The 26,118-nt window shown below is 35.4% G+C and overlaps 5 protein-coding genes across 5 annotated transcripts; 2 read left to right on the top strand and 3 right to left on the bottom strand.

Annotated features, from left to right (window-relative positions):
- The first annotated feature begins 3,337 nt into the window (after positions 1-3,337).
- LOC108812234 (bZIP transcription factor 17) lies at positions 3,338-5,918 on the top strand. The gene is made up of 2 exons (XM_018584432.2): positions 3,338-5,079; positions 5,312-5,918. The coding sequence occupies exons 1-2, from the start codon at positions 3,528-3,530 to the stop codon at positions 5,746-5,748; spliced, it is 1,989 nt and encodes a 662-aa protein (XP_018439934.2). The 5' UTR covers positions 3,338-3,527; the 3' UTR covers positions 5,749-5,918.
- On the bottom strand, positions 5,884-7,069 carry LOC108812236 (protein PLANT CADMIUM RESISTANCE 10). Its single transcript, XM_018584434.2, has 3 exons — positions 6,637-7,069; positions 6,202-6,428; positions 5,884-6,120 (listed from the first exon to the last, which is right to left on the bottom strand). Exons 1-3 carry the CDS (start codon positions 6,812-6,814, stop codon positions 5,965-5,967), a joined length of 561 nt encoding a protein of 186 aa, XP_018439936.2. The 5' UTR covers positions 6,815-7,069; the 3' UTR covers positions 5,884-5,964.
- Positions 7,070-14,379: 7,310 nt separating this feature from the next.
- LOC108812235 (WAT1-related protein At2g40900) lies at positions 14,380-16,868 on the top strand. The gene is made up of 7 exons (XM_018584433.2): positions 14,380-14,740; positions 14,826-14,888; positions 14,988-15,104; positions 15,255-15,486; positions 15,887-16,045; positions 16,144-16,295; positions 16,396-16,868. The coding sequence occupies exons 1-7, from the start codon at positions 14,553-14,555 to the stop codon at positions 16,664-16,666; spliced, it is 1,182 nt and encodes a 393-aa protein (XP_018439935.2). The 5' UTR covers positions 14,380-14,552; the 3' UTR covers positions 16,667-16,868.
- A 1,237-nt stretch (positions 16,869-18,105) lies between these two features.
- On the bottom strand, positions 18,106-23,437 carry LOC108812098 (4-alpha-glucanotransferase DPE2). The gene is made up of 22 exons (XM_056987865.1): positions 23,301-23,437; positions 22,756-23,124; positions 22,549-22,666; positions 22,401-22,456; positions 22,047-22,301; positions 21,779-21,975; positions 21,576-21,654; positions 21,454-21,492; positions 21,200-21,319; positions 20,997-21,098; positions 20,793-20,876; positions 20,450-20,692; positions 20,241-20,366; positions 20,054-20,128; positions 19,868-19,939; positions 19,662-19,781; positions 19,433-19,530; positions 19,172-19,331; positions 18,971-19,069; positions 18,695-18,892; positions 18,520-18,613; positions 18,106-18,438 (listed from the first exon to the last, which is right to left on the bottom strand). Exons 2-22 carry the CDS (start codon positions 23,119-23,121, stop codon positions 18,278-18,280), a joined length of 2,862 nt encoding a protein of 953 aa, XP_056843845.1. The 5' UTR covers positions 23,122-23,124; positions 23,301-23,437; the 3' UTR covers positions 18,106-18,277.
- A 136-nt stretch (positions 23,438-23,573) lies between these two features.
- On the bottom strand, positions 23,574-25,435 carry LOC108812099 (probable E3 ubiquitin-protein ligase RHC1A). Its single transcript, XM_018584261.2, has 2 exons — positions 25,275-25,435; positions 23,574-24,837 (listed from the first exon to the last, which is right to left on the bottom strand). Exon 2 carries the CDS (start codon positions 24,740-24,742, stop codon positions 23,759-23,761), a length of 984 nt encoding a protein of 327 aa, XP_018439763.1. The 5' UTR covers positions 24,743-24,837; positions 25,275-25,435; the 3' UTR covers positions 23,574-23,758.
- Between the last annotated feature and the right edge of the window lie 683 nt (positions 25,436-26,118).

Genomic DNA, 26,118 nt, shown 5'->3' with positions numbered 1-26,118 from the left:
TTTACATATTGCCTAATCTATCATCAAGGGCATAAAGCTCAAATACAAATAAAAACATCTAATTGTAACCGATACAATCGTAAACGTATATAAACAATCAAATAAGATAAATGCACGAAAGATCTAAAGATATTATAAACACTAGGAGTAAAAAAATCAAAAATCGAATACATATGTAAACGCTGTTCATTATGGTGGTGTGTTTTGTTCAAAGATAGAACCCCCGAAGTCAACACCACAAGTATTGATCACTACCAAACTGATGAACTACTTTAAAGAAAAACGTCAAGCCTATGCACAGGGCCGTCTCAAACTTTTCACAGACCCTGTTCAAAAAAGAAAATAAGACCTCTTTTAATAACCTGAAATAATTTTGATTTTTTTACAAAATATCATTATAATATAAAATAAATACATTAATTTAATTATTTATAATCTAAATAACACCAATTTTTATTAATGCAAAATCATTGATCAAATCATTAAACTTGGTTATTTAGCATTTTTAATGCAAAATCATCGATCAAATCATTAAATTTGATCATTTTTCTAACTCTTTCAGTTTTTTTTACGTTTATTATATCTACAAGCAGAAATCATAATCAATAAATATTTTAGAGTAACAAAATCTGGATAGCAAGCTATATATTCTTTATTGGACAAATCAATATTTTTTCTTGTAAACAGAAGCTGTATGCTATCTTTATTTTTTTCGTGTCTGCTATTTTTAAATAAAAACAGTGAAGAAAATATATTTTGTTCTCCGTATTTATAATCATTAATTGATACACTAAACATAATCAATTAGAATATTAACTTTAATACTACCATTGAATATTCTAACAAACATCAACAATTATTTATTACTTTCCAAAATATATAATTGATATAAATACTAATTACTTCCTAATTTATTGTCTTTTAGTTGGTTATATAACAAAATAAAAAGTGTAATTTACATTTATTGGTTAGAAATACGAAAACTAAATTAAAATATAGTCATTCTGATTTTTTATAAAAATATGATTTTAGATTTATAATTATTAGTAAAACAAAAAGAAATTATGGACCCTTTAAAATTTTGGACCCTGTTCGACCGCTCCACTTGCACGTGCTAAAAAACGTCCCTGCCTATGCATATGCGATCATCTAGCTCATTTATGTACGTATGGTGAAGAGATTATAGGGTTCCTTTCTCATATCTCAAAACTAGTCCCATTTAACTTTATGTATGTGTTCTAGACTTCTAAATTCTAATGTATGCTGAAGAACTTAGACCTCTTTTCTCGTCTCAAAACTAATATCCATCTATCTTTCGATAGGTCCTAACATCATGTAATGTTGTTGAAGGTAGAAATAATGGTTACAAAAAAAAAGAAAAAAAAACAAGAAACCAAAAAATAAGCAAAAAACACAAAAGATTGATGTAGTAAGTAATTATGCATTGTTCAACTAAGTATTTAATTATGTAAATTACTTTCCATATATTTTGTTTTTGCATTGAATCACTCAATAAATGAAATTTACCATTTGTTCTATAAATCAAATAAATTCAATTCACTTGTGAAGCAATATTAATGAAAAATAACAAAAACCAATACAGTGATGTTGTGAAAAAAAACAGTACAAAACCAGAAAATCTACTATCACATCACACAAAAGTTATTACCTAGTAATAGTAAGAAAAAAGGTCAAAAGAATTTATTATTTCCTAGATTTATCTTGGGCTGATTGGCGTTATAGCCATATTTTAGTGATAAATTAAGGAAATAGACATGATTTTGACATAATTCATTCTCTATCTTTTTGGTTCATTTTCATCCGGTTATATCCCTCTAAGCAACATGTTATCGGTTTCAACACATAAAGCAAACAACGTAGTGAATTTTTGTCTCATATTAACAACAACATAATTTAGGAAGTGCGTCACAAAACTTTATTCAAAATCAAAGGAAGAAAAAGATGCAGAAAGAGGAGTAGATAACAATTGTAAGTGTAAAAAATAGCGTTAAACAAACGGAGAAACCAAAATTGTAGTTTCATACTATGTATATTAGATAGAATAGAATAAATACAAATGTAGTTCCAATTGAAAGATACAAATGTAGTATAAATACAAATGTAGTTCCTATCAACTAATCACTAAACCCTATCCCAACATTTGAATAGTGAACTTTAAACTAAACCCTATCAACTAAACATTAAATCCTACACGGAATTATGAACACTAGTCTAATGTTAATCCTAATCTTCCATAAAATTAGTAAAATGCATTACCATTCTACATGAGGCATATAGAATAGAAAATGTGAAAATGTAGTTGAACTTTATATATCATCTTAACATATTTCTCAAATGTTGATATGGTTATGCCTTCATGAAAGGTGGTAATGTTTGCTCTAATGTCAACCATAATCGTACATAAACTAAACCCTATTAACTATCACTAAACCCTACACGGAAATATAAACCCTAATCCGCGGTTAACCTAAATCTTCATAAACTAAATCCTAGCCACTAATCATTACACCCTACATGGAATTATAAACCCTAACCTAATGTCAACCCCAATCTTTTATAAATTAAATACCCAAATTTCAAATTATCATTAAAATGCATTTAAATTTTACATGCGCGTATAGAATAGAAAAGGTGACAAATAATATAGTAAAAAATTCTATTCCATTTACGTTCAACATATTGTTCCTCTTTATAAAATCATATACACACTAATATAAACACATATATACACTGATACAAAACTCATATCAATAGAACATGAAACAACAACAAACAAGATTGAACTTTCTTTTCAAGAATCAAACTAAAATAATAAAATAGCCAAATTTGAAAAAAAAGAAATTCTATTCCATTTCATAAGATAGTATAGAAACACGTTCACTGTTCATCTTCTGCCTCGTCTTCGAACCGGCTCGCGTGATGATCTCCGCCGCCTCGACGGTAACTGCATCGACTGTTTCAAAAGCAGAGTGGTTGGGATTCTGGGAAAAGTTTTCAAATCACAAAATATTCTCAAAACTCAGATGGTAGTGACAATGTCGATCTAATCTGTAAAGAGTTATAAAGAAGGGATATGTGGATGTTGAATTGCCACAAATTATATCACATTGTAATAATAATTATTTTTTATCTTCGGGTTTCACCGGTCAAAAGAAAGGATAATACAATATTAATATGTATATGTAACGGAGTGTATAAATTTGTTAGGTAAAATGGTTAGTCTGCCAATTATGGTTTTTTTCATAGCTATAAGGCCCAATTTCCCATTTATCTTTAGTTATTTATTTATGTTTGTGGAACGAGATGTAATCTGGATATTGTTTCCTTTCCATCATCACACTAGTAAAAGCAAAGCGAGTGCGATTCCGGAGCGTGAGCCACGCGCCGGAAACAGCTTCCTTCCTCCCCTTTTTGTCTTTAAACCCCCGTCCTGTTCCCGTGCCTTCTAACCACCTAAATCTCTCCGTCTCTCCATCCCCAATTCTCAGAAACAAACCCTAACCCTAATGTCTCAATCACTCACTGAGGAGCCGCCACCTCCACCTTCCGGCTTCGACGACCAATTTCACCGTCCCGGCTCCGATCAGACCCCGATCGGCGAATTAATGTCCGATCTAGGGTTCCCGATCGACGGCGATTTCGAGCTCACTTTCGACGGCATGGACGATCTCTACTTACCCGCCGAGAACGAGACCTTCCTCATTCCGGAGCAGTTCGGAGATTTCACGCCGGAGTCTGAAAGCTCCGGCGATTGCGATTGCCTACCCAAAGACGCCGATAAGAGCACTCCACTGTCGTCTCAGGGGTCGGGTAATTGCGGTGGCTCCGATGTCTCCGACGTCGTCGTGGATCAGAAGGTTAAGGTGGAGGAGGACGCTGCAACGGCGACGACGACGACGTCTGTCACCAAGAGGAAGAAGGAGGAGATCGAGGAGGATATGAGCGACGAATCGAGGAACAGCAAGTACAGGAGATCGGGAGAGGAGGAAGTAGGAGACGCGAGTGCCGTCACCGGCGAAGAAGACGAGAAAAAGAAGAAGGCGAGGCTTGTGAGAAACCGCGAAAGCGCGCAGCTTTCGAGGCAGAGGAAGAAGCATTACGTGGAGGAGCTTGAGGAGAAGGTCAGGCATATGCATTCCACTATCACGGACTTGAACGGGAAGATATATTTTTTCATGGCTGAGAATGCTGCGTTAAGGCAGCAGTTAGGCGGGAGTGGGATGATGTGCCCTCCTCCTCCTCCGCCGCCGCCTCCGATGGGAATGTACCCGCCGATGGGTTACCAGTGGATGCCTTGTCCTCCTCCTTACATGTTGAAGCAGCAAGGGTCTCAAGTGCCTTTGGTTCCTATCCCTAGGTTGAAACCGCAGAGTGCTCTTGGATCATCCAAGGGGAAGAGTAAGAAGAGTGAAACCAAGACTAAGAAGGTCGCTAGTATTAGTTTTTTGGGTCTTCTGTTTTGTCTGTTTTTGTTTGGTGCTTTGGCTCCGGTTATGAACGTTAGTTATGGAGGAATTAGTGGTGCTTTTTATGGGAACTATAGGTCTAATTATGTTACTGACCAGATTTATAGCCACCGTAGGAGTAGGGTGTTGGAGACATCTGGTAGTGGTGCTGGTTCTGGGGGTTTTAATGGTAATGGGATGCATTGCGGGAGAGATTCTAATATATCTGCAACAGAGAGCTCTGTACCTCCTGGGAATGGTAGCGAGCCTCTGGTTGCATCACTCTTTGTTCCGAGGAATGATAAGCTTGTGAAGATTGATGGGAATTTGATTATTAATTCTATACTGGCGAGTGAGAAAGCGGTGGTGGCTTCAAGAAAGGCTTCTGAATCAAATGAGAGGAAAGCTGACCCGTTGATTAGTAAAGATTATCCCCCTGCTCTGCCTCTACCCGGTGTGGGGAAGATCGAGGATATGGCTAAGCATCTCTATAGATCTAAGGCTGAAAAACAGAAAGCTTTGTCATCTGGCTCTGATGATACTCTGAAAGAGAAAATCAAAACAAAAGCAGCCAGTGGTGAAATGCAGCAATGGTTTCGTGAAGGTGTTGCAGGTAATGATGGGTTTCTGATGTTACTCTCTGTTCCCTTGAATCGATTAAGTAGGAAGACATGGTAGGTATATTAGTCCTTATCATATATATGTTCTTGACACTTGAATCTATGACATTAAAATTACCTTCAGTTAATCTCTTGTTAGGAGTAGATGCGGAAGATAATCCTGATAGATGCTTAACAGTAATCACTATAAAGTAGTAACCTGTTTTCGTTATATGACACGTGCAGGTCCAATGTTTAGCTCCGGGATGTGCACTGAAGTGTTTCAGTTCGATGTCTCATCAACCTCCGGAGCCATTATTCCTGCATCTCCAGCAGCCAACGTCTCTGCTGAACACAGTAACAACGCCACAGACACACACATGCGAAAGAACAGAAGAACCCTTCGTGGTCTGGCCATTCCACTGCCAGGATCAGATTTTAACTTCACCAAAGAGCACCAAAGAAACAGCTCTAGCAAAGAAATCAAGCCCGCCTCATCAATGGTAGTGTCCGTGCTTGTTGATCCCAGAGAAGGTGGTGATGGAGTAGACATCGATGGGATGATTGGTGGACCAAAATCACTGTCCCGAGTTTTTGTTGTCGTGCTCGTGGACAGTGAAAAGTATGTAACGTACTCTTGTGTCCTACCTCGATCAGGAGCTCCTCATCTTGTGACCACTTAAAAGGGACTTTTTTTTTACCAGTCTTCTATCCTTCAGCTGTGTATGTAGAAGAATAAAAAGCTGCCTGCTTTATGGAATCAAGTAGTATCCTTAGCTATTACCGGTTTTGTTTACAGATGTAGAATCCGAATACTGTAACTTTTTTTTTAATATATATTTACTCATCAATCTTCTACAAAAGAGTACTGAGAAACTCAACGAGACAAAAGTGATCAGTTAAGCTGATTCCATGGTTTGAGCCAAAGGGGCATCGGTAATAGCCATCTTTATGTCGGGAGGATTCGAGCCACGTTCTCGGATCTCTCTGTATTCTTGGCAAACGGCACACAAGTGACAGAAGAAGTGTGTTGCAAAATCCCCACAAGGAGCCTCCTGCATCATACATAATAACGTTAGAAACAATGATATTATGGTATCTGCACAATGTTTAGCATCTGATCCACTTTCTCTTACCTCTAAATCGTACTTGGCTCTTAACGATCTGCGGTATCCGCAAGCATAACATGAAACAAAGCATCCAGGTAAACCTAGTAACAGGCCACTGGTCGCAAAGCAGCAGATGGTGTTGACTAACGCCCATGAAATGCAATGGGTTAAGCAGGGTCCTGCAAATGTTCCAGACCCCAACAGCTCTGTGTTTTTACCAAAGACATAACATGGACATAACAGACCTATAAAACCTGTAAAACAAACAGCAGTAAAATTCAAACCACGTACTAGAGAGATTATCTTCACAGTAGACAACATAACAACACATTTGTGTCCAAGAGAAGTGTGCATAAAGGAAGCTCAATACATTAAACAAGCAAGCAACTTATTCAATAAATGCACACTTGGTTTCCTGTAGTATAATCAAGGTATGGAGGAGGACAGAGAGTGGTATCATACAGCTGTGTGTGTCGTCGAAGCAAGCGCATATACCAGATGACCACTGTACCGGATCAGCCTTTGTGCCTCCAGAATCAGCACCTTCTAGATTAGGTGTGGTGGTTACTTCTCCATCAGCATCCCCAGACTGACTTAACGGAATGTAAGTAGGCGGCACGTAATGTTCCTTCTCTTTCATTCTTACGCTCTTCAAGATCCGATTCTTTTCCAAGAAAGACAAGACCTTCTTTATGTTAGAGCCTTGAAAGTAGACACGAAGAAAAATATCAGTGTCTTGAATTGCACAGAGATGAATATATCTACAGCAGCTAAATCGAAAAGGTAGGTGAGAAGGAAGGAGTATATAAGAATGACAACTAGAGCATGAAGCAGAGGAAGAAGACGCTTGGCTAAGCTTAGAAGAAACAGATACAGGAGGTGAGTACAACTCTTACAGGAGAGATTTGTTTCCTTTATTTCCATGTCCGTTTAAATAAAAGATATACTGATCATTAGATGTATATTTTATTTGTTATTATCATGAAATACTGGTGTGACCACTAGGGGATCCGCTACTGGTTTGACAGGGCCTATGGATCTCGGGAATATATACCTATTTCATGAATAGTCCAATACAGTGCCTGGTTCATACACCTGAGTCTGCTAGTTACTTCCAAGATGATTATCATCAAGAGATAAACTTGCAGAACCCTCTTGGCGTGGTTGTAAGTTCCACTTGAAGTTCATTGTTAATCATCATTAAGTTCCTGAGTTTTGGGCTAATCATATCACTCGTAATGACTCAATATTCGTTGATGTTTGTCAGGTAAGATGTACGTCTTTTAGCAATTCCTACACTTTTTTTTTGGCTCTGTAAGTAAGAAGTAAGATTGTACGCATGTTTAGAAGCGTTTCTACGCGAAGAGAATAAGTGGTATAATTTTGATGACAGTCATATATCACATGTAGATGAGGATGATGTGAAGTCAGGTGCTGCTTATGTTGTATTCGACCGGAGAAAGTCTCTTATGCTGGTAGAAACTTAGTTTAGTATCCATGAAAAATATTTTTTCTCCATTAGCATGTTATATATATTTAAACTTAGTTTGATAATATTATAACAGGTTATATCATTAACATATATTTTGATATATTTTGGCTTAGAAGGTTCGTGTCTTGGATGAACATCTTACTTGTTCTATAAACATTTTTGTCCACCACAACTTTTGTTCGATATTCTAGCTAGAAGTCCCTGGAAAGACCTATCTTCTCACATGCATATTGTTTTATGTTAAGCTTACTTTGTGCTGATTGTATAGTTGAGATTCTAAAGTATGCATACCCATCGATAGTTATCAGTAAGATCAAGGGATTCACATCTCACCCTTACATCCAAAGGAACAAATACCAATGTGGGATCGGCTTCGTTCGGCCATAGATGTTCTTTTTTTTTGTCAAAAAATTGAGTAAATTGATTACCATTCTCAATAGTGTTATCATCCTCCTCTGATGCCTTTTCTGAGTCTAATATCATCCACACAAGGAGAGACTTCCCCTGTGTGGGAGATGGGTTGAGCATGTACATACTTTCATTTAGCTTTTCATCCACCATACGATTAGTCTACATAGTTAATACAGTATACAGTTAATATTTTTTTAAGTTTGCGATTAAATATTTGTTTTCCAACATTTTCATATATATAAAAAGCTTGGCTAAGTCTTTTTTTTGAACTTAATACGATTGGTTGCGTTATGATTCTTATTATTATTTTTCTGTAACAAACAATAGATTACATTATTGGACATGACAAAAGAGATTCAGAATTGTTGTCTTGAAAAAGATTCTTTGACCAAAATATTTTACGTTCCTTTTCTTGAATTGTTACGATCTTTTCTTTCTCTCTTTGTCGGTTCGGTCATTGATATAAAAAGAAACGGTCAAAAAGAATACGAATAATGTTCGGAAAATCCAAATTTTCACAATTTACATTTGACAAAACATCACTAAAGAAAGATAAGAAAAACAAGACTTGGACTACAACTAGTGAAATATATTTCTCATATGTGTACACGTCAGTAAAGTTTTAAGAGACCCCAATCCAATAAGATTGCCAAATTGCTCAAATACTGCCATTTTAATCAGTAAAAAGAAAAAGAAGAAAAAGACAAGAACTTTGTGTACACCCAAGAGTTTGTACGTAGAAATGAAGTTGCTGGAGGGTGATTAGATGACCATTTGGATTTGTTGCCCTCTTTTCTCGTTTCTCTTTACTACCAAAAACGCACCCACACCTTTGACCCACATCCACTTTCTTTATTTTTCTTCCTCAATGTTCTAATCAGATCATGCGTTTTCTTTAAACCCACCCTAAAACACATATTATCTTGAGTACATATATAGACACACAAGTTTCAATGTAGATATATATAGTGCCAAAATTTTAATGTTTGATGTTTATTAACTAGTTTCAATTCCATCGGGGTGTCTAATATACAATTATACCAGTACAGAAATATATACTAATTAATATATCCATTCATTCGCTTGGATAACTATGATATTTTAAAACTAACATTCTGTCCTATAATCTATAGTACTTTGCTATGAATAGCAACTCAATGGCCCACTGAGTGAACATCATTTTTTTCTTCCACTGAGAGATAAAACTGAAAAAAAAAACTATGATAAATTGGTAATTGTTACGGCTTTGAAAATTAATGATTATAGAACAATTATGATACGAATTTATCAAACCAAACAGTAAAAAGATAGAAAATGATGTGAAAGTAGACGCCCGACAATATGCAAGGTTCAGCTCGAATTTGGTATGTGAATCATATTGAAAGCTAAAAGTTCTTTTATCTAGATTTACGAATGATTTTTTTAACGTAAAAAGTATGATAATCTGCCAAGACTTTGTCAGAGGGAATTTGTGTAAGCATATAGTTCCCCAATAGCAGAGACGTATTATATTCGATTCGGTAACTAAATCATGAGGCATCGACACGTTTCTTTGATACATTTACGTGGAATCCACACATCCACATTCATATGACACAAAGTGCAGTACCTTTCATATGCTAATTTATAGCCACATAACTATAATGTTAATATGTCTAAAGGGTTATCATTTAATTGATCATTGATCATAAACTGGCGGAACTATTATGAAGCTTAATATGTGAAAGTCATTTACGTTATTCATGAGGTGATAAAAAAATAATATTTTACATAATAGGGTTTATTTATTTCATCAAGTAAATAATAAAACTAAGGATATGGAGCTTTCTTTATAAGATGATATATGATATATCAGAACTATGATGCGGGAGTAGATAGAGAGATAGATTGAGAGTGAACAAGCTTGTTGTTTACAGCGAGGTATGTTTTTCAAGCAGCTTATACACAATATGGAGAGAAAGAAACAGACGAAGGCATGGGAAACACCTTTCACCGAAAGCGTTGTTGATAAAATGATTGACAAGACCATGAGAAGCAAGTTATCAATCATTCAGAAGAAGGAAGGAGAAGGTGAGTTAAATGGAGGTTTAGCTTACTGGTTTGGAACAAGATAGAGACATAAGGAGGAAGAACGTTGGAGTATAGGAAGAGTTGAGGAAGTAAAATTTTGTTTATTATTCTGTAAAGGTTACAACTCATGTAACAAACAGTTTTTTTTTTAATTCAATTTAACATTCTATTGAAGAAAAAAAGATAGATTGAGAGGTAGGAGTTTCTCAAACGTTCATTATACACTTGGGCATCTTAATTATTTGTTAAAGTTGACATGTATCCAGCACCAGCAGCATAAGATATAACACTCGTCATTTAGTCAAAACCCAATAACTCTAAGCTAATACAGACGACCAAGCGTGAGACACGATTTTGGATGTGTATTGAAAGTCCATTTAAAAACAAATGTAAATCAAGATATCTTAGGATCGAATCATTAAACTATTTCTGATTAGTTAAAATATGCATATTTGACATTAATGCATATTCTATATAAGATATAATACACAGTTGAATCTATCTAATTAACCAAATTAAATTTGATATACGAATTCCACACAACCTTCCACAACTAAGTAAAGTAGCCACTATTGTCCCTTAAAGTGACATTAATGCATATTCTATATAAGATAATGGATGTTCAACTACATTATAATATATAATTGAAGGGTTTGAGACATAAACTGGTTCTAGATGCATATCTAGGGATATAATAATACATATAAAGAAGAATCCAATGAGTTATTAAGATGTGTGTTGGCTTTTCTGTACGCATTAACAGAGTATTATGTGGTTCACATTTTGGATAAGCAATTCTATGCAGATTGATCAACAGATCCATATGATATATAGATATATATGTATGCATACAGAAGCACTCACATATATAATCATATACACTCGCATATGCACATGCACATCCACACACGCAAATGTATATGTACACACAGATTATTTTCTATCGTGAGAAAAGGAATCCACCAAATGTAGTCAGTTTTTAATTGATTATTTTCTTACAAAACGTAGTCCATATTGATTATGGGTATGTTACTGTTACGGACGAAACTTTTGTTTCTTGTATTATAAAGCTTGTTTGATCATTTCTAATAGTTTATTCTACTTTCTATTTTTTTATTTTAAAATAGAGTGATTTTATAATATAATTAGAGTTTATTCCAATTGTATTCTATTTTAGAGTAGAAAATAAAGTGATGAAACTAAAAAAACAATTTACTATATATTTGGAACAAACTTTTTTCACTCTATAAAAAATAGTATTATTGGAACATTTTTACTCTAAACTCTATTTTAGAATTAATAATATAGCGGAGTTGGAAATGCTGTTACGGAAACTTATTACGGAAATTCAGTAACACTGACATATAATATAAGATGAGACGAACCAACGTAATCATGTGAATTGATTGTTATTATTATTTTCACATTGTCACTGTAATAATTGCTAGAAACTATAAACACGTCATAATTTTGGCCAAAAGAATAAACACGTAATATATTTAAAATAGCTTACACGTCTTGTTCTGATTATAACTAGCCGACTTCAAACGGAGGAAAAGGAGGATATGGAATGGTGACAACCACTTGAGTGGTGGGGTTTTGGGGCCAATAGTAGTTTCATAACCCACATGAGGTGGTGGATTTATATTTGAGTGATAAATTTATGAAAAGTATAGCAACAAACAAAAAGTTAAGAAATTATTTAAAAATACAGATATACAAATATACATGGGTGACATCTATATTTATGTACATAACTATTTATTCTATAAACATAACAAATTTTATTCTATAAAATATAGATTACTAATATATTGTTGTATAATAACTCATATTTATAATTATAGTATAACTTTCTTTTTGTTTTCTTAACTATTGTCTTTTTCAGATAATTTGAGGTATCCGAAGAATCAAATTCCAATCAATTAATTTTTTATAGGCATGTTTACTAGGACCACATAGAATTAGTTATTAGTAATGAAAATTAAATATTTTATCACCTGAGAATATGAGTGGATAAATAGTTTGATAAATTTCTAAAAGGATAATGTATATGTTTTGTCCGAAACATAACAAATATTCAAAGATAATCTACTTCTAATATACATATGTTTGATGCTCAAATTCACTTTAATTATGTGTTCTTAGTATTTATTTGATCATGCAGATCTCAAAATATCTGCCTTTAAAAAATCGATAACAGACAAGACATCCAACAAATATTTTGCCCACCTCATTTTTAACAGAAGAACGCATTTTGAGAAATGGGTCCCAAATGTACGTAGGATTGAACCCTGTTGATTGTGCTGCCACAGTGGAATTCACTTTGTCAACTTGTGTTTTTCGTTGATTTAACCTCTCAAGATCGATCATTTGTGACCACGAGTGTAGGAATTAGGATAGAGGTGGTGTCCCTATGCGTCACACTCCATATACGTAAAAAAACCCATATAGGAGCACCACAAGTTATAAAAATCAGTATATAAACCATTATATAATAGGTGACAAAAAAACTAGTATAAAATAAGAATATTAATAACATAATATCTGATTAAAATTTATTTTGTTTCTAAATGATAAGTCATTTATATAATGACATATGGCAACCCAAATTTAAAATGGTTTCGAAAAGCCCTCTTCAAAGAATTTTGGATAGCTCTAACGACTTTATATTTGTAGTGGTTTGATTGGTTGATTTCTTTTGTAATCATGTTTGAAAAGGTTTTTTTTTTTTTTTGAAACTTTCCAGGCGGTTGTCCATGTTTAAATAGGTTGGTTGGTCGATTTAACAAATCAAAGGTATACTACAAATGTTTTTTTCTCTTGAGAAAAAACGTATACTACAATTAAGTGAAGCAAGAAAAATGTAAAAAACAAAGTACATATATAGCTTTGGAAAGATATGAGTCATACTCATCAGAATAATCCTTATATAGACGAAATAATTTGATTTTTGATTTTTTCTGTTTATTGCAGTAAAATTCCGGTAAACTTATTCATAAACAATTAGTTCACCACAACTTTCACAACCGTGACCTTTAGCGCAATTGTTCCCAGATGGTTAACATCCGTACATGAATCATGAGTTAGACCAATAGCATGAATAATTAGATTTGCTAGATATAACTACATGTTAAAATGTTAATGCCATATGTTTATACTAGACGTCGACATATATCATGTTTAAAATGTTGATTGGCTCATGGTCGTTAACATAACTGTATAGTACTACCAATGGCCGTGATTGCATATAAGCTTTTCAGCCTTCGCATGTTCTACCCACAATAGGATCACCTTGAATATTATCGTGTATGCTGCTCTAATTTCAATTAAAAAAACACGAAACGATAAAGTATCTAGAAGCACAATGCAACTGTATCTACCATATTAAACTAAGCAACTCATTTGTTCCACATCAATCACATTATTCATCTCAACTTTTTTGTAGCCACTAATTTTATTTACCTAATATGATTGGTCTGATGAAGTCATATAAATAGAATATTTATATATACAGTAGAAACTCTATAAATTAATAAATTTATTCGATTTCTAATCGAAAGTGTAAAATACGACAAAATTTGAAATAATAAAATAATAATATTTTAAAAAATCTTAAGTAAATATATGATGCTATTAAAATAATAAAGTAATAATTATTATGTATGTAAATATTATATAAACATACACAATTTTTTTTGTTGTTTATATTTATTCAAAATAAATTTTATCTTTAATTTTATTTATAATTTTATCGAACTACATATAAAAGTTTGTATTCTAGATCATATGTAATTATCATTCATAGAATACATCAATACTCTAATAAAAAGTTGAAATTTATATCAATAAACTTTAGCCAATATATAATATTATAAATAAAATATTTTTTCAGTTTTCTACACTAAATATATTTTAAAAATATAAATCTAAAATGGGAAACTCTCTTTAACTTAATATTTTATAAATTAATAAATTCTTGAAATCTCAACTTTATTAATTTATAGAGTTTTTATTGTATAATGTTTTATCTACTATATAGATAATGGATTCATGACACCCGATTGTTAAACTTAATCAAAATCGGAATAATTAACGTCAAATCATTTAAAAATAAAATAAAAATTACAACAGATAAAGAAAAGAAAAATGAAAGGAAGAAAACAGAGAACACTGCACAAATCCGAATATATTATGATATAAATACAAAGAACCTCTCACCACTTGGTTCTCAGGAAAAGCACATTCTATAGGTGTTTTCTCTCCTCTCTGTTCCTAACTCATTTCTCTTATATACAAACACTAACTTTTAAAATTTACACACCTTCAAGAATCATAAAAATAACTCCGAAGTTTTGTTTAGTTTTCTTGTCTTGAAACCTAAAGGAAAAAAAAGCGGATCGAGATGGGATTAAGGATGTCAGAATCAGCTAAACCTTACTTTGCAATGGTGTGTCTTCAGTTTGGATACGCTGGTATGAACCTGCTCACTAAAACCGTCCTTGACCGTGGTATGAGCCATTACGTTCTTGTTGCATACCGCAACGCTTTTGCCACAGCCGCGATCGCACCTTTCGCATTTCTCTCTGAAAGGTAAAGAAAAAAGAAGTCAATATTGATTCTAGACATCATTTCTTTTGTGCGTTTTGTAATATTTATGCGTTGGGGGATTTTGTAGGAAAGTGAGGTCAAAGATGACGTTTTCAATATTCATGCACATATTTGTTCTTGCTCTTCTCGGGTTAGTATTCTTAAACCATCTCCAAATCTGTTTTGGCTTATTGAATATATGAAAACTGTTGCATGTATAAGACTAACAAATATAACTCTATGCAAACAGGCCTGTGATTGATCAGAATCTATATTACATCGGTCTGAAACTCACATCTCCGACGTTTTCCACTGCCGTTAGCAACATCGTGCCCGCAATTACCTTTATCCTCGCCACTCTTTTCAGGTACATACATAAAAGTGATATTTGTATTTATATTTTCATACGTGGATATGCTGGTACTTCATACATAGATGTATAGTACATTAATCAATATGTCACGAGATCATAAATTATGAATGTGTTTTTTATGTAAATGTTTGAATATAAAAATAGGATGGAAAAAGTGGAGATGAGAAAAGTAAGATGCCAAGTAAAAGTAGTGGGGGCTTTAGTGACAGTGGTTGGATCCATATTGATGATATTAAACAAAGGTCCGTTCATCGATTTCTTCCGATCTCACCTTAACACCACCACCGCAACTTCGCCGTTGGCCGGTGATTATCTTAAAGCCGCCATCTTCCTCCTCCTCGCTTCCCTATCATGGGCTTCCTTCTTCATTCTTCAGGTATCATTTGACGATCCAATCTAAGAAAGTAGCTAGTGTCATAGTTTCGTGGGATTTGATTTGGATAGATTGTTTAGGAACATATATAATATTGAATAGACCATTAAAGACTGGTCTATGAATAAGCTAGATCGTTTAGACTGATTAAATATATTAAAATATAATTTTATTTGCATATTGTTTCTGAGATCTTAATTATATGTTACATCATTTATTTTTGATTTAATACATTAACTAAGACAAAAATATTTTTGGATCTGTAAAAAAACATTATTATTGAACTAACATAATCAATAATAAATATCCTCATGACTTTTTATTTAGACAATTTGTTATAGGATATATAGAAAGATATATGGATCTAACTAATGAGGGTGTTATATGTTTTTTTGTTTGCTAGGCATCAACTTTGAAGAAATACGCAGCCCATCTCTCATTATCAACCATGGTGTGTTTCATGGGAACTTTACAATCCTTGGCCCTGACCTTCGTAATGGAACAAAACGCTTCTGCTTTGAACATCGGTTTTGACATGAACCTTCTCGCTTCTGCATACGCGGTTAGTTAATTTTTTTCCCCGAAATTTTAATACAATAAGACAAAGATCAATTCGCAAAGTATGAGACTTATATATTGTGATTTGTTACGAATACACAGGGAATAATGTCGTCGAGCATAGCTTACTACGTTCAAGGACTTATGATGCAGCGAAAGGGGCCTGTCTTCGTTACTGCATTTAACCCTTTTGTCGTTATCATTGTTTCTATAATAAGCTTCTTTGTTCTAGGCCAAGGAATCTACCTTGGAGGGTATGTTAGCAAACCCAGTTTATTATCATATATATCTGGTTTGGTTTTGGTTCTTTCGAATTTATTTAAACCGGAGTTTAATTATATTTGAAATTTTCAGGGTTATTGGACTGGTTGTTTTAACGTTGGGAGTCTATGCCGTGTTGTGGGGAAAGCACGTAGATGACAATGGCGATGAAATACCCTGTGAAAATAACGTTTTAGAAGCTGTTAAGTGTTGTAGTGGTAATAATGGTCTCTCGATCATGCCAACAATCGACGAAATTGACGAAGATGTTGAAACTGGGAACGTTCAGACGGTTGAGAAGGAAGGATCACTGGTCGTTGTGGTTTTTTGTCGTGAAAGTGTGGATAATGTTTCACGATGCTAATTAGATGGTTTTGTTTTTGTTTGAAGCAAAACTGGGAAGAAGAGTAACTTATTTTTGGTACTTGTAAGTTTGAATTCCTTCCCTTGTTTCAAACGTGTTTGATTTATAGTTTTTGACTATTTAGAGTAACTATGGTTTCTATGTAACATCCATTTTGATAACTAGCTATAAGCCTATATATGTATATCAGTGCATTTTGATATACTCTTGGTTTGGTGAAAGTACATAGCAAATTGTATTTCTTCTGTTTGTATATTTCATCGCAAGCGTTGGTTGGTTTACAAGCTTGTTTCAAAATAAAAGTGTTGAAGTGCACATGATGTGCAGCACATCTAACCATTTCTCTAAATATAAAAACCAATTTAAACCTAATCAACCAAACATGTAAAAACTAAATGGTATATGACTTTGGTTCCTTTTGAAAAATTTGTTCTTAATATATTATGAATTTTTATTTTGTATGTTAACTTGGCTAAAATAAACAAAGCGAAAGTATGGTCAGGTTTCCATGTAAATGTAAATTTTTACCAAAAAAAAGAAGTTTCGATGTAAATCATATAAAATCTAAATCTACATACTCTTTAACTTTCTATGAAATTTCATTTCAATCCGGCTGGAAACCGAACTGATACCAACTACTGGAAACCAAACTGATACCAACTGCTATTGTGTCTTTAGGACCAGAGCCCAATAAATTTTTTATGGGTCAAACCCTAGAGCCCATTGAATATTTTATGAAATTTAAATCCATAATCTCAATTGATCTGGCACCAACTTATGAATGTGAAATTAGTGATTTCTTATACGTATGGCGGTTCTAGACCAAGTCTAATGAAACGTTCGAGCTCAAGTCCCTAATTTTTTTTTTAAAAAACTATATGGACATAAATCTCCAAAATTTATAAAAAACAAATTAAATTCTCAAATTATTGAATTCTCTTTTACTCGTCTACAACTCCCAAAATTTCAAGGCCGACTCTACTTATACGTAAATCATCATTCTCCAAATGTAGCACTAAAGCAGACATTTCAGTTGATAAGAGTAATATAGCAAGCGAAAATGCTGACCGGAAGCAAAAAAAACAATGTGGCCAGAATTGTAACCACTGATGGTCAAACCCGTGAACTCAAGAAGGTGAGATATGTGAGCATTGCCAATAGACTAAAAAGATTTTTGAATTTGGTGACAAAAACTTATTGATAAAATAAACGACCGAGCAACTGTTTCATTCGCTTGATGCCAGGACCGGCTTTGGATACAGCCATAAGCTGATCATGTATGTACTTAAAGTAACTGCAATAAGTGAATCAAAGTTTATGATTGAAGTAAAATTTATGTTGTTGTGTAAACTTTTGATGAAATTAGTTGTCATTTGTATCAAGGATAAGCAAAGAAACCAGCTTCTTTGTCATCTAGTTTAACTTATGAAGCTTCGCTCTTGTTTAAAGTTATGGTCTTTTAACACAAGACTTTATTTTGGATAGGTAACAACAAATTACAAATACATAACGAAGTTGAAAGTTTAAATACTATCTTGAGCGGTAATAACGAATAAGCAAACATTTATGCAACAAAGATTTAGCCATATATCAGAAGACTTGTTTTTTTTTTCATGGGTTTGGCTTTGTTGAACCGTTGGCTATAACTCCTTTCTTGTTGTTATCATCCTCACCAGAAACCGGAACAGATCTTCCGCTGCCTGCAACGAGGTTCTTGATGGTTGATTTCAAGTCTATGTCCTTCATAAGCGAGTCCAACGTCACGTGTACCCCTGTGTTCACAATCAAAAACAGTTGGCATCTCAATCAAGTTATAAACCCTGTAAATCATCATTCTGTGATGGTACTCTTACGGTATCTCCAGTAATGTTTGGGGTTTGTGGGGTCATTGATCGTCTCTTCTTTTGCAGGACGAGCAGTGTACTCTTCTTTTAAAGCCAACATATCCTAATTGTATAACCCACATATTATTCTTGAGTCTGAGAAAAAAAGGATGAACCGTGGTGATGAATGAATGAATGAATATACCTGAAGTGGGAAAATAGCCCACATGGATGGAGCTTCAACATGTTGCCTCAAAATGAAATGGGTTATCTCTGGAACACACTGACTTGGAGGTATTTCATCTACGCCAATCACTTCCTTGAAGTACCGTTGTCTTCTCTCTTCCTCCTCTTCCCACCAAGCTCGTAGTGTAGAGCAGTCGTGGCATGAAGGAGCACAGACCTGAGTCATAAAGACTCTGCGGTGATTCACTTGACATTTATAAGTGTAAAGATGTTATAAGAAGGATAAAAAACTAACCGTCATATAGTCATAGTTAGACGGAATCCCAAACTCCACATCAGACTCACTAGGCATGCGCTGGATGCGGAGACCGACCAAAGCCAGTTCTTTCATAACCTGAGTAACTATAGATTTTAGCATACTCTTTAACACATAATATGCTTCTACACAAGTTTTTAAAGAGAAGCTGGATGAATCAAAGAGAATAGAGTAACATACCGGATGTACACAAGCTGGAACGAGACCAAGATCCTCCCCACACGCCAGCATATTAGATGAATTTAACAGAGCAGGCAAGGTTTTCAAAGCGTTCTTCCTCCATAGATCCTCTTGGCGATGGAAATAGTAGTCATAGTATAGTCTCTTCAGAACATTTTTGCTGTGTATCAGAAAGACCTTAATCAGTTTTATTCACGTGCTGATAATATTAAAGAAAAATAATACAGACTTATTGATTAGGAAAAGTATTTTCAAAAGTACCTGTGATCATCCAAATCCTGGAAACTTGAAGTATCCTCAATGTTAAAGCGAGGATAGAATTTTCTTGCATCCTCTGGATCTCTAATCAGAACAACATTCTAGGGGACACACAAATTCAGCAGAGAATACAGAACTCAGATATCAGAGCACTGGAGAGAGATTGACATAGAATGGGCAGAGTATCATTTGGTGGTTAAAACAAGGAGAAGGAGTTGGGAAGCAGTTTTACCCGTAAAATGTCAAAGACATCACGACGAACTTTGTCTTCATCTTCTAGCAACAGAGACTTTGCGGCTAATGACTTCAGCTTTGCTGCAATCTTTTTCTCTGTGTTGCAGTCCTCTTTGAACTGAATTAATAATAATAAAGGTTAAGATATCGCTATCCATCCACTGAGAAATAACCACATAACCTCTAGATGGGGACTGTACTAACCTCGTAGAAGTCCTTCTGAGTTTCATTAAGAAAATTTGACGCAATGAATGGCCAGAAATCTCCAAATTTCTCCTGAAGCAACAGAACAATGACATAAATCATCAGAAAAAGTAATGGTTGTGCCTTGAAATCTACCTACTAACCTATAATGCAAGTAGAATATTACAAGTGTGGCGAAGAACTAACCTCAAGAAACTTCCTCTGGACATATGGTTTGCTTAACCGGTCAAAATCCCATATTCCCTCCTTTTCCAACTCTTCCTGCGTCAGAAGATCAGGTTGGTCATTTTCTCCTTAGCTATAAATCTTGTTCATCTGTAGCCAGCCATAAGCTTTTGGAAAGTAAATATTAAAGCATGTAGCTTGTGTGTACCTGACTTAGCGGAATAGATGGACGGAACTTCCCCACTAAACCAGTCATAGCATGAGCTGGAAGCTCCCAGATACGGAAGAATCCTAAAATATGGTCAATCCTATATGCTGTGAAATATTTTCCCATCTGCAAAGGGAAGTAGGCAATGTAGTAGTGAGACCATAGATCTTGCAACGGTCGTTTGTTAAGGACACACTAATAATGCAAACCTGTGTTAAGCGAGCACGCCACCAACCATAGTTGTCTTTTGACATTTCTTCCCAGTTATAAGTAGGAAATCCCCAGTTCTGACCATTTTTGTCAAAATAGTCCGGAGGTGCCCCTGTTGAAGTGTTCATGCGAAACAGGTTCCTGTTAACCCACGTGTCAACACTGTTTCTGTCAACGCCAATAGGTAGATCTCCTTTCAGCACCACTCCTCTCTTCCTTGCATATTCTGATGCTTCTGACAACTTTTGTAAAACGGAACCAGCACACACTTTTTAAATGAAACAGCCAACAACCAAAGAATGTAACATAATTTAGATGAAATATGAATCAGAACATACTCACCTGTACATGCAAGTGGTACTGGATGTAATAGTGGAAGCAGATAGTGTCATAGTGCAAGCTGTCCTTGGATGTCAATTTTTCAAGCTGAGGCATGTGATATTTGAAGATGTTAGAAATTACTGATACTATCCACATGAGTTACATGTGGAAAGGTTGAAACAACTGATCACTAAACTTCGACAACATAAAAGCATATAATAATACCTTGGTATCTGTGTAGTCAGAGAAGGTCCCCCACTGGCTATGATCTGAAGTCTCAAAAAAGTCACGGAGAAAGCAGAAAGCTGCATACGGTTTCAACCAGCCCTTTCCAGGAAAAACAAAACTCAGTCAGGTAAATGGAAAGCTGAAGTGAGCCTTTGAAGGCAGAAGTTCTTTACAGACAGGCATCAGATTTTAAAGAGTACCTCGTTCTCAGAGAAGAATTTTTGGAAAGAGCTTGAGTTCAACGTCTGGTCTTTCTCCAGGTCGAAGATCTTCTTAGCAATTGAAAGTTTAGTTTCCATGGTAGCCTCATAATCAACATCCTATGCATAACAATCTTTAAATCATTAGTCTACACTCAGAACTCTGACTTTGACGACCTAATCTATGACTATTTTACTTGAAAACTTTTCAAACACATCATGCTAGACACAAACAAGAACCGTTAGAAGATTACATTCTTGTCCAGTAGCTTCTTTGCCTTCTGAATTTCATCCTGAAAGGAAACGTAATACGTCAGATAATGTATGTCTCAGGAGACTAGTTCTCTTCCAGGATACAATAAGTGTACAAAATTACCTTGATCTCTTCTGGCAAACTTTCAGAGAGAGCCTGTACTCTAAGATATAATGGATGCAATGCAAACACAGATAGGGAACTACAAGAGAGAAGCAAAAATCCATCACAAGAAAAAAGGTGAATAAGACAGTTACAATTAGATAACTGATATTCAACAAAGCCTCAGGCTCAGTCACTTATCATCAACCCGCTTGACCATATACCTGTAGGGGTACGAGTCCCACCACATCTTATGCACGGATGTGTCATTTACTGGTAAAAGTTGTACTAGATGCAAGCCGGAATCTACAGACCAGTCAACAAGCAACTTTAGATCGAGAAACTCTCCCACACCAACATCATCTTCTGATCGAACAGAGAACATGGGAACTGCAACACCAGCACCCCTCCATGGCATTTCCTACAAGTAAAGTTAATTAGTTAAGAAAAAGATTGATCATGTCACACCAGAAGCTAGTCTCTGTTACTTACTCTAAACAAACCATCTGACATGACAATGTATTCCTGTTTGCTACTGGTGGAGTGAAGAGAAAGCTCTCTATTGCCACCAGATTCAAGACCTATGTTACCTTCCTTCGCAACTTTACAGTATCTATATTTGATAGGAGAGTCTGCTTTAGGGATCAAGCAATCTCCTTCCCACGTAGAGTCACCAACATATTTGAGTCTAAGTCCATTTTCAACTTTCCATTTCCCCAACTTCCCTGAGGTGCCAAGAACATACACCTGCCATGTCATATAATCAAAAAAAATGTTAGCTACATACCTCACATAAGACTCGACCATGAGAATACAGAAGCCCAAAGATCATAGAGAAAGACTTACAGATGTTCCCTGTCCAACGTCTGGACAACAGATTTTGAATTGGACAACAACTGAATCTGTTCACAAGAAAAAAGTCATCAGGTCCACAAAACTTAGCCAATAGATCTATTCACAAGTGTGTGAAAGGTTGAAAACAAACAATGATTACCATCTTGATCAGACTTATTCTCAAATCCCCCTAGAGGTTTCTCTACCTCCACATCGCCAGTGTTGCGGAAGATGACATCTTTAAAGGCGCTCCTAAATGGGAGAGCTTGATCCCCACTCTGAAACGATAAAAAGAACATAACTTTTCAATAGAAAAATTATAAAAAGAAAACAATCTGTTGGTAGCCATTGTTAGTTAGCCCCAAACCTGCCAAAGATCACGAAGCTGTACAGACTCTCCACCAGTCAAAGTCTCAGACACGACAAGTTTCCGCTTCATCCCAAACTCAGACCTCAGCACATTCTTCAAGTCATCCACAACATAGTAACAGTAGTCACAGCTAAACCCAGGCGGGACAGAAACAGAACCACTCCAGATGAGCTGGTCCTCTTGCTGAGAGGGCTTTAGCAGCAAACCTTTCTTCACATTCCCGGAACCAAGTCCAGGAGCCGAGCCACAGACCAGCAAGCTCTGTCCCCAGTGAGTGAAATACGGTATCCAGAAGCTAAGACTAACCATTGGCTTACTCGACTTGACGGTGGTGGTCAGAGAAAGCGACCCTAGATTCATCATTCCCTAATAAACAGAGAAAAAGCTAATAAAAATCAAAACTTTGGCAAAACCCAGATCACAATCACATGAGTTTTTACTTACTTAAGCACACAATTCGAGAAACAGAGAATTAAAAGTCAAATAACACGCAAGCGAGTTGAGTAAATCGAAAAACAAGGAAAGGGAAAGTGATCACCTACCTTTGCTTGTTGAAACCGTAAATGCAGAGACGAGTGGTGTGAGTGCCGTGTTGGAGAGTGAAGACGAGATACTGTTTACTATATAGGGCGACTAATAATTCTCTCAACGTCATCAAAAAATGGCCTTTTCAAGAAAGATATTTTTAAGTTTCGTTCAATCGTTTTGCACCGTTCATTTTTTTCTTCTTTTTTTAATAGTGACGAGTAGTCAATAAGAAGGTCACGAGAGCTTTATTCGTGTCCAGACATTTTCATTTTGTTAATTTATTGAAATATCAAACCCAAAAACATTGACATAAAGCAGGTTTTACACATGCACAAGATCAACAGTAACATTTGTTCTCTGTTTTATTTATGTTGACAGGAGAGTGAGAGGAGACAGATAAAAGAGTAGAAAGCGTAAAATCACAAGCCATAATAGATAGTGAGACCAAAGTTTTTATTACTTTAGCTCACCTTTAGTAATCAAAAGGCCAGCCACTGTAACCCATATGTGACTGTTGTTGATGTTGCTGGTGATGATAGTTTTGGTTCTCATCTGTTGTGTCCGAGTTTCTTCTTGTTGTGCCCCCACGGTTTTGAGTGTTGTTGTTTGAGCTTGAACCGGAGGAGCGAAATGGCCACAAGGAAGAGAAAGGGTTCCTCCTTTCATTGCTACTTCTGTAGTTTCTGGTCGTCGTGGTGGTACTTCTGTTTTCATTATTTGAAGATGATACTCTAGCTGACGGCAGCTCTTGGCGACAGACAGGGCACGAGTTGTGCTGAACCAGCCACGGGACGATACAGTCAGAATGATAGATGTGGTTACACGGCATCTGCTTCGCTTCTGCTCCCAACTCGAACTCGTCTTTGCAGACAGGACAGTTGGAGTCCGACGACCCGAGATGCCTCTGCGCGATCCTGATGGTTGGCAATGCATCTATAGAAGATCTCGGAGCGGGAGGTGGGCCGCGGCGAGTAGTAGAGAGCTGCTCAAAGAGCTCATCAAGACCAGGGCCGAAGAAATAGTCGCCAGTGTTGTTATTACCACCACGCGTGATGCCAATGCCAGGTGAGCCGTTGTTATTGAAGAGAGCTTCGATTGGATTGTCTCCAGAGAGTCTATAAGGGACCTGACCACCGAAGATAAGCAGAGGAGCCAGACCGGGGAAGTTATCAGGACGAGAACCGATGGCTGCTCTTCCTCCTCTGATGCCTGGGTCGGATAAGCGGGTCCTCATAAAGGAGGAGAAAGCATCCATGAGATCAAAAGCGGGATCACGTCGTAGGACATCCCTGTGACTAGTGAACATATCAAACGGGGTGGGTATGGCTTGAGGAGGGATAACATCAAGTTCCTCAACAAATCCTCCTCCACAATAAGAACAGAGAAGGTCTGGGCCGTGAAGACGGACAGCACGCTGGCATCTATGACACCAGTGGGTATTTCGACTGCTTGACATCCTTTCTGTGGACTCAGGAAGAAATAAAACGAAATCCTCTGCTTGACTGAGTACCTAAGAAAGAAGCTTCAGGTCATTTGACTGATTATAAGCGCCTGCAAAAGTGGAGTACAATACAAGTAGTTGGTAAAATCACTAATCCACATATTGCAAAGTAGACGACAATCCAAAGACTCTAGTGAAAGTTCCGACCTTTGCATTTAAATCAACATACTGCACACAGCACGTTACAAGATTCAATTTAAAGAGTCATACTTTCACTAATGACTTGAACATAAGAAAACTCATGAAGACTAAAAATGATGATGAGATAGTACAAAATCTAGCTGCTAATTAATTAACACACAAACGAAAAGTTTGAAGCTTTAATGGAGTTTGGATATTATTATTATTATTATTATTATTAGACTACTTCGGTCAATTCCAAACAGAAAATCAACTGCCGGAGAGGCAATCTAAAGACGAAATTTCAATTCAGTGATCCCAAAGTCGGAGATGAAAAGACAATTGAAAATTAGAAGAAGAAAAATACCTCGGCGTGTAGTGAATTATGGATACAGAGGAGGATAATCTGAGAAACCCTAGCGATGAGAGGATTTGGGGGAGAAGAAGAGTAGATAGAGAGAGGAGCCACTCCAGAATCATCTCTTTCTTTAGCTACAGTAGTGTCTAATTAACACTGCCACCAACTCGCAATACGCCACGTGTTAATTTTAAGTAACCTCTTAGGCTTCGAATGGTAAAAGCGGTTCAAGCAGTGCAGATCAAGCGGATTAAGCGGATCAAGCAGGAGAAGTGCAGATCAAGCGGATTAAGCGGATCAAGCAGGAGAAGTGCAGATCAAGCAGATCAAGCTGGAGAAGTGCAGATCAAGCTGGAGAAGTACAGAACATGCCGGAGAAATACGGAACAATCAGAACAAACAGTTATTATAGTTTTAAATGAAAAAAATCCAAATAAAGTAGATTAAATGTTTAAAAGATTATAATAAAATATATCAAAGTATATAATATATAAATATAATATATAAATAACAAAAATTATTGCACTAAATCCATAATGTCACAATTTTAAAATAAAAATTTAATGATATATATCTTCCATTATTGTTCATATTTCAATTATATTACTATATATTTTCATAATACATATCATAATTAAGTATATAAATGAAATATACATCTCTCTTTATAAGTATACATATTTAAATTATATTACCATATATTTGCGTGATACAAAATATACATCTCTTACATTAGTATACATATTTAAATTATATTACTATAGATATACATAATATATTGAAATATGTATTATATTAAAATGATTATTTTAAAAAGTAAAAACTATATGACAAAAAATAACAAGTAGAGAAT

This window comes from Raphanus sativus, chromosome 6, assembly GCF_000801105.2.
Source record: "Raphanus sativus cultivar WK10039 chromosome 6, ASM80110v3, whole genome shotgun sequence".
NCBI classification, from domain to species: Eukaryota; Viridiplantae; Streptophyta; class Magnoliopsida; order Brassicales; family Brassicaceae; genus Raphanus; species Raphanus sativus.
Note: the sequence above shows the minus strand (reverse complement) of the source record. Positions and strands in the feature narration are given on the sequence as shown.

Coding starts and splice junctions, on each gene's coding strand:
- LOC108812234 (XM_018584432.2), top strand. CDS start 3,528: ATGTCTCAATCACTCACTGAGGAGCCGCCACCTCCACCTTCCGGCTTC. Junction 5,080..5,311: donor GTTTCGTGAAGGTGTTGCAG/GTAATGATGGGT, acceptor TGACACGTGCAG/GTCCAATGTTTAGCTCCGGG.
- LOC108812236 (XM_018584434.2), bottom strand. CDS start 6,814: ATGAAAGAGAAGGAACATTACGTGCCGCCTACTTACATTCCGTTAAGT. Junction 6,429..6,636: donor CTTCGACGACACACACAGCT/GTATGATACCAC, acceptor TTTGTTTTACAG/GTTTTATAGGTCTGTTATGT. Junction 6,121..6,201: donor GAGCCAAGTACGATTTAGAG/GTAAGAGAAAGT, acceptor TGTATGATGCAG/GAGGCTCCTTGTGGGGATTT.
- LOC108812235 (XM_018584433.2), top strand. CDS start 14,553: ATGGGATTAAGGATGTCAGAATCAGCTAAACCTTACTTTGCAATGGTG. Junction 15,105..15,254: donor ATCCTCGCCACTCTTTTCAG/GTACATACATAA, acceptor ATATAAAAATAG/GATGGAAAAAGTGGAGATGA. Junction 16,296..16,395: donor CAAGGAATCTACCTTGGAGG/GTATGTTAGCAA, acceptor TGAAATTTTCAG/GGTTATTGGACTGGTTGTTT.
- LOC108812098 (XM_056987865.1), bottom strand. CDS start 23,121: ATGATGAATCTAGGGTCGCTTTCTCTGACCACCACCGTCAAGTCGAGT. Junction 19,332..19,432: donor CAGGATTTGGATGATCACAG/GTACTTTTGAAA, acceptor TCTGATACACAG/CAAAAATGTTCTGAAGAGAC. Junction 18,439..18,519: donor CAAACATTACTGGAGATACC/GTAAGAGTACCA, acceptor TTGTGAACACAG/GGGTACACGTGACGTTGGAC.
- LOC108812099 (XM_018584261.2), bottom strand. CDS start 24,742: ATGTCAAGCAGTCGAAATACCCACTGGTGTCATAGATGCCAGCGTGCT.